Source organism: Crassostrea angulata, chromosome 7 (genome assembly GCF_025612915.1).
Source record: "Crassostrea angulata isolate pt1a10 chromosome 7, ASM2561291v2, whole genome shotgun sequence".
NCBI classification, from domain to species: Eukaryota; Metazoa; Mollusca; class Bivalvia; order Ostreida; family Ostreidae; genus Magallana; species Magallana angulata.
Window position 1 is genome coordinate 22,413,298 of NC_069117.1, and position 6,691 is coordinate 22,419,988.

Below are 6,691 nucleotides of genomic sequence, written 5' to 3' on the forward strand. Positions count from 1 at the left end.
ATTATCAGGAAACTTTTTGATAATGAATGATATAATGATAAATAAATTGTACAAATGTCAAATAAGCGAAAAAATTGCAGTTTGGGGATAACAAATGAATATATAAAATCATTATTATAGTAAGTAACAACAAAAACCCCTGCGAGATTCGAACTCGGGACGTACGGATCAGAAGTCCGACACTTTATCCACTCGGCTATGGAGTAAGTTAAATGCTTTAGTCCATAAAATCCCCTTGATAAAAGGAAATGCCGTTTCGATCAGTGGTCAGCCATTTTGTGATGATGTGTTATTCCACATTAAATAAAGACAATTCTATTTTCAAAACGTATTTGTATCATTAATAGTCGTTCCCATCCCGAAATACAATACCAAAATGTGTATTATTATTAATAGGCATGCAACGATGCATCGTTTTGCTTTTTATTTAAATCATAAGTAGTTGTGAACTTTGACCATGAATAAGTTTGAATTTTAATAATTTATTCTATTGGGAGACTAGGTAGTTGATGATAAAACTTTAACAATTATGACCAGGATGCTGACACCTAATGCATCTTTACAATATTAGTGAATACTTTATAATTAATGGTTACTTCAAGGCTCCAAATAGCAGTCAATCTCTGTACCAGCGCTAGATCTATAACATGATTTAAAATGTGGGCTTGTTTTTTGTTGTTATTCATAGGATTTCATATAATGTACACATTTATTTATAAAGTAATAAAAAATATTTTGAAAAATGATGCACAAACCAAGAGTTTGAAACGAAAAAAGTATCCGGTGAGATTCGAAAACCTTGGGGCTTCCATTAACTACACAAAGTATAAAAAAATGAATTGATAAATCGAGAGTGAAAAAATCTCACAATTTGACAATACCGATGATGGGAAAGATATTTAAGAACTGTTATTAAAATTGTTCTTACATAACAATGAATTTTATGCACTGTAGCTTATTCTGACACTCTAATTTTAGCAAGACCAATGAGACTGCAGTACAGAGAGTACAACCTCATTTTTCCAAAAAAAATTTTTTTAATGGGCTCTAGATCAATATAAAAATAGCAGACGGACGGAAATTTTCAACTTCCCCATTTCTTAATCTGTATTTGAATGTAACGTACAAAGTATAGTAACAAACTTAACCTAACAAACTTCTCTTTTTAAGTTAAAAAAACATGACAATAATTAAACTTCCTTATTTTTTTTTATAACATCAAGGTAATAAATATGCCAATCAATGTCCTTATTGTCCTGAAGCATTCGTGTTTGTATTTAACTATACAATATATTGTGATTTAATATAGTTTAAATTGTGATTGGTAGCGTTTGATATCATTGTCTATCTGCGTTTTACTGATTGTTATCACACACGGTACACGTGACTTTAATGTTTAGTAGGTCAGTCAGGCTGGCACGTGAAAAATCCTATTGATAAAAAGAAAGTAAAGTCTTAAGCAGAGAGGAATAGGCATTCAAAGATGGCTGAATCAGATATGTATGTAATTATCAATATTTTCATCTTTTCCTACTTTATCATTCAAACGTATTATTATAAAACTGTTTTAATTTGTAAAAATCAGTCAGCTTTATCAACGCATCTTGAAATATGTGTATACTTCTGATTCTGTGTTCGAATATTAAATATATCTTAAATATTGAAATTAATAGCCCATTGTTTTTCTTTGTTTTTATCTGCTGATTTCCCCAAGACCTAATTCATCATCATATTGTATTTTTAAGGGTTATTGTTGGGAACAACTCGAAAAAGTTTTGTAAGGACCTGATTGAGACTCTGGATAACAAAGTCTCAGAAATACTCGAGGAAATCAAAGATTGTCTTGTTGAAAACCCAACACAGTGTGAACATTGGGTGGTGATTGTAAATGAATCTTTAGAGGAAAATGATGACGAATCAGGATTTGTTATGGTATCACATTCAACTCTGAAACAGATGACAGATGATATATTTATGCGTTTAGATAATTTGCAAAGGTAAAGTACATGTATATTTGAAAAACACATGAGTTGAAGGCAGAAACGTTGCGTAACGAAACTAACAGATTGATATTAAAAAACGATTTATAGTGCAATCATGTTTTTGTGTATATATCCGAATTAACAGTTCACAGACATTGGATGCCAATAAACACATGTTGCAATTGTATTTCTTGTACTTTTTGTGCGATCGATAAGAGTTGTTTGGAAGAGGAAATAAACACATGTAAATGTACACCTGAGTGCATATTCTATAACGATATTTTTATGTCTAGTTCCTCTTTCAACATGTTTTATTTGATTCTGTAAAATATATTTTTAGTTCTTTGTATTTTTTTCTCTCAAACTTTTGTTTCTATTGTTGATAAATATAGTGAAACATGTCGATGGGCTACACTTCTATAATAACACATAATTTATCCCCGCGCGTCTTTGTTTTGTTTTTATGTTGTAGTTGTAGTTAAATTATGCTTCTTTTTTTTTTATCTTGAAAGTTCTATTAACAAGTACATATCCAGTCAAAAGGGAAAAACAAAAGAAGAAACTCTCAATAATGAAATCAACAAAAATGAAAAACTTCAATTTCGAATGGAACAGTTGGACAAACAAATAACCTTCTTCGAAAAGGAAGCAAAACGACTTAAGGAAAAAGTTTCAACATTAGAACTGCAAAAAGAAGGTCTACTAACAAGGTATTGCTTAGATAAATGACATTTATACTAAAGACCAAAATTTATAGTATCAATTTCAATGATTTTTTTTCCTACCCGAACGCTCATTTAACATCTTGCAAAGGCTCAGTGAAGTTGCTGGTTTGCGGTTATGTGATAACAACCCCAATATACAAGATTTGTCTGACACTAAAAGACCTACGAAGATCGTCGAGGCGTTCGGTGAGTTGTATGATAACGAGTGGACAAATGCTTTGGAGGATCTGTTGAAGACACAACATTCAGAGCGAGAAGCAATTGATACCCTTGCTGGTATCTTAAAGGTATGGCTTGAACCCCTGGATAAAGATTCGATTATTAACGATATTTATTCCGTTTTTAACGTGTACTTAATCAATTTTTTCAGTCGGTTTTTGAAACGTGTAACACGTTTGCGAGGAGTCAACGAATGGCATTATTGAGAGGAATGGCTTTATGCGGTTCATGTCCGGAAAACGACCTTGATGTAAGCAAATAAACCAAAGTTTGTTTATGTTCATATAAACGTTGATTTCAAATTTTTATATTAACATTTTGTTTTGAAATCTCAGCAATACAATTCATAATTCAAAAGCCTTGCTGTCTACTTTTGCCCAATGCAATGTATTTCATGTATACACAGATTCCTATTAAAATCCCATTTAACATTTGGAATTATAAGTAATCTTTTTAACTTCTTGATATTAAAAACAATTTAATAAGGTGCAGTGTAATTGATGTTTTTGCCATTACCAGTATTTATTTTTCGAAAACGATTATGAATTGAACATGTAAGTCTTAATCCCACTGTAATATGTAAAATGTATATCCTAACAAAAAACAGTTTAATAAGGTACAGTGTAATTGATGTTTTTGCCATTACCAGTATTTATTTTTCGAAAACGATTATGAATTGAACATGTAAGTCTTAATCCCACTGTAATATGTAAAATGTATATCCTAACAAAAATCTCAAGGAAAGAACGAATTATTTTGGTGGTACATTTATGAACCGCTTAAGCAATGTGTAATGGCAAAGGGCATTTAGTGTTATGTCTTATTACCTACAGGCTTTATCGCAGGGTTTGAGAAATAAAATTAAAACATTGCAAAAAGACAGTGCAATGGATGTTTATCCATTTGTGAAAAAGGTAAGTGAAATAAAACATATCGACAAAAACCGTAGAATAATACTGATAGATAAAAACTTCCCAATCGTTCAAAGAAAAACGTACTCTCGTTGTAAAGATACTGTGATGATTTATTTGTTTGTTAAATATTTTTTTAATTTGATTTGCCTTTATTTGTCCAGCAAGTCGATGAACGAATTAATTATGCCAGCCTCGATAAAGAAGTAAAAGAATATGTAGATCGCTGTGCAGAGTTATCTTGGTTGATGAACGTGCAAGATCCACCTCTCGTGTTGTACTTTAAGGCAAGGTCCGGCGATCCTGTAGACAAGAAGAAGTTTAGTGTCTATACCAAAAACGGAAGTGTTGTAGATTTTGTCGTATGGCCAGCAGTGATGTACGAAAATGAGACGTTATTTAGGAAAGGCGTGTTACAAGCAAAATGACATCAAACAATTGAACGAAATGTTGCTTAAAGAGACAGTACAGGTGAAACACGTGTGTGAATAACTTCAGTTTTACCTATTGTATCGTTAGGGAATAAGAAATAACGTTGATTGTAATAGTTGAAATACATAAATATCCCTTTCACACACGTAATTAACGTAATGTGAGCTTCCGGAAATTTGATTTGCGGACTTTGACAGTAATTGACAGGAGCTGAAAACTACAAGAGCTTCGTCCGACTACGGTCATCATGATTTACGAGGTTAAAGGGACTCTCTTAATCACTTATCACTTTCTCGTTAATTTATAAATGGTATACTAATATTGGTTCATTTTAAAATGAACAGACATATATATGTCAAATAACCCTCAAGGGGTCCCATTTACACAAAAATATATACAAAAATGAATTTAGGTTGTAGCAACTCCTATCATACACACGCAAAATACATTCTTACAAAATAATAATTGTGGTTATTTTAAAAATTATTACCTGGAAGAAGTAGAAAAGACATTTCTATCAACAAACATGTCCAGGATAATCTTTGCGAGTCCTGCATTTGTTTTGTTTACAATAAATACGCATGGGTAATAGTATAGAAGGCTGAACCTCGTAACACGTTTCGATGTAGATACATGTATGTATAGGTTATACGTAATTATTAATTTTGATGAAATAATTAGGTTTAATTCATGGAGAACTTTGTAATTTTCTGAAAGTTTATGCATCTTCTATATGATTTGATGATACAACCTTACTTTTAAAAACAACCGTATCACTGTAGCTCACACAGACAATTAGGGCAATCTTACATGTATATATTCACTTTGGAGCCTAAACCTTAGCATTTGGTGGTAGAAAATCAAAAATATGGCAATGGTCCCTCTTTTCTTCAATGTGACTTAACAAAACTATAATTTAAGTACTCGACTTAGAGATCCTTTTTAATTTGTTTACAGTTCTTAGGCAACTTTATAATCCCACTACCAGACTGAACCTTTGCTTCGTGATATCTTAACTATAGATAGCTTAATTCTCTCATCGGAAAAGTATACATCCAGTCGTTTTACCCGTAACGAACCAGTATGCGGTTTCGTCGTGTATACGACTATTATTATCGGAATTCCAAAGTTTTTCTTTTTTGTTTAAATCGCGTTTCTTTGTCCTTCTAAACTGTGCAAATATCAAACAACTCCACATATTGATAGAATATTTATTTCTGTATTATAATTACCTAGCTTGGATTTTTAAAACCTTAACTTCGTTTTTCACCAATAATTTTTCTAAAAATTATTCCATACTGGCAAATACTCGTTACCGGTAAAACGACTGTATAAGGAATTCATTCAAATTTAATAGCAGAAAGAAGATTATTATAATACTAGTGTTCTTTGTAACCTCTTGGAGCCAGAACCCCTGTTTTTGGTCTTTCTAAAAATCACGCAATATATACGAAAAACCTTAAATGCATAACTAAATAAGCAGTCAATTTCAATTTAGCAGAAGTAAAAAAAAATTAAAACACTATAAATACAAGCACGTAGCATTTTTTGAAAGTGTGTGTGTGGGGGGGGGGGGGGGTAACTCATTCCAAAATAAAACCAAACAAGGGAAAATGTTATTTTCCAAAATCCTGATAATCCTAACTCGGGGGTAAGTATACTTTTAACTTCAATTTCACTGTTCATTTCCTTATTTTCAATCCAAATTTTTTCTCGTGTCATTTCAATTTTTTGTATGTAAATTTACGAAAAATCTTTGGTGCGCCAAAAGTTGGCCCCTGGCCCCCCTGAAGCTACGTGCCAGAAAAAGTCATACTTTATGACCCTTTTTTCCCAGCCCTGATGTCAGATACCCTACCCCGGAAGTCAATATATTTACAAATTAACTCTATGACTATTTTGGTCCTCTTTAAAATAAAAATCCTACATCTGGGGACGCAAATAGTACAGTTGTTGTATCGGGATTTATGGTGTACATATTTGTGAATTCAAGTTTTCATTAAAGTTTTCATTAAAGTTTTGGCCCTGTCTGCAGGGCCATGAAATTTACCATTTGTAATTATATTTCCCTTACTCCGTTGATGTAATACTAATATACCACATATATTAAGAAATGGCCATTCGGTTTTCCAGAAGATTTTGATGAGGTTGATGAACGTGCAAGATCCACCTCTCGTGTTGTACTTTAAGGCAAGGTCCGGCGATCCTGTAGACAAGAAGAAGTTTAGTGTCTATACCAAAAACGGAAGTGTTGTAGATTTTGTCGTATGGCCAGCAGTGATGTACGAAAATGAGACGTTATTTAGGAAAGGCGTGTTACAAGCAAAATGACATCAAACAATTGAACGAAATGTTGCTTAAAGAGACAGTACAGGTGAAACACGTGTGTGAATAACTTCAGTTTTACCTATTGTATCGTTAG

General features: G+C 32.3%; 1 protein-coding gene across 1 annotated transcript; it reads left to right on the forward strand.

The window, feature by feature from the left end:
• The first annotated feature begins 1,345 nt into the window (after nt 1-1,345).
• Nucleotides 1,346-6,395, forward strand: LOC128157381 (uncharacterized). Its single transcript, XM_052819898.1, has 7 exons — nt 1,346-1,500; nt 1,746-1,997; nt 2,495-2,692; nt 2,796-2,994; nt 3,078-3,176; nt 3,760-3,840; nt 4,002-6,395. Exons 1-7 carry the CDS (start codon nt 1,484-1,486, stop codon nt 4,263-4,265), a joined length of 1,110 nt encoding a protein of 369 aa, XP_052675858.1. The 5' UTR covers nt 1,346-1,483; the 3' UTR covers nt 4,266-6,395.
• Nucleotides 6,396-6,691: the final 296 nt, after the last annotated feature.

Excerpts from the sequence above, each read along its gene's own strand:
- LOC128157381 (XM_052819898.1), top strand. Across the intron at positions 2,995-3,077 it reads CCCTTGCTGGTATCTTAAAG|TCGGTTTTTGAAACGTGTAA; the intron begins GTATGGCTTGAA and ends CAATTTTTTCAG. Across the intron at positions 3,177-3,759 it reads GTCCGGAAAACGACCTTGAT|GCTTTATCGCAGGGTTTGAG; the intron begins GTAAGCAAATAA and ends TATTACCTACAG.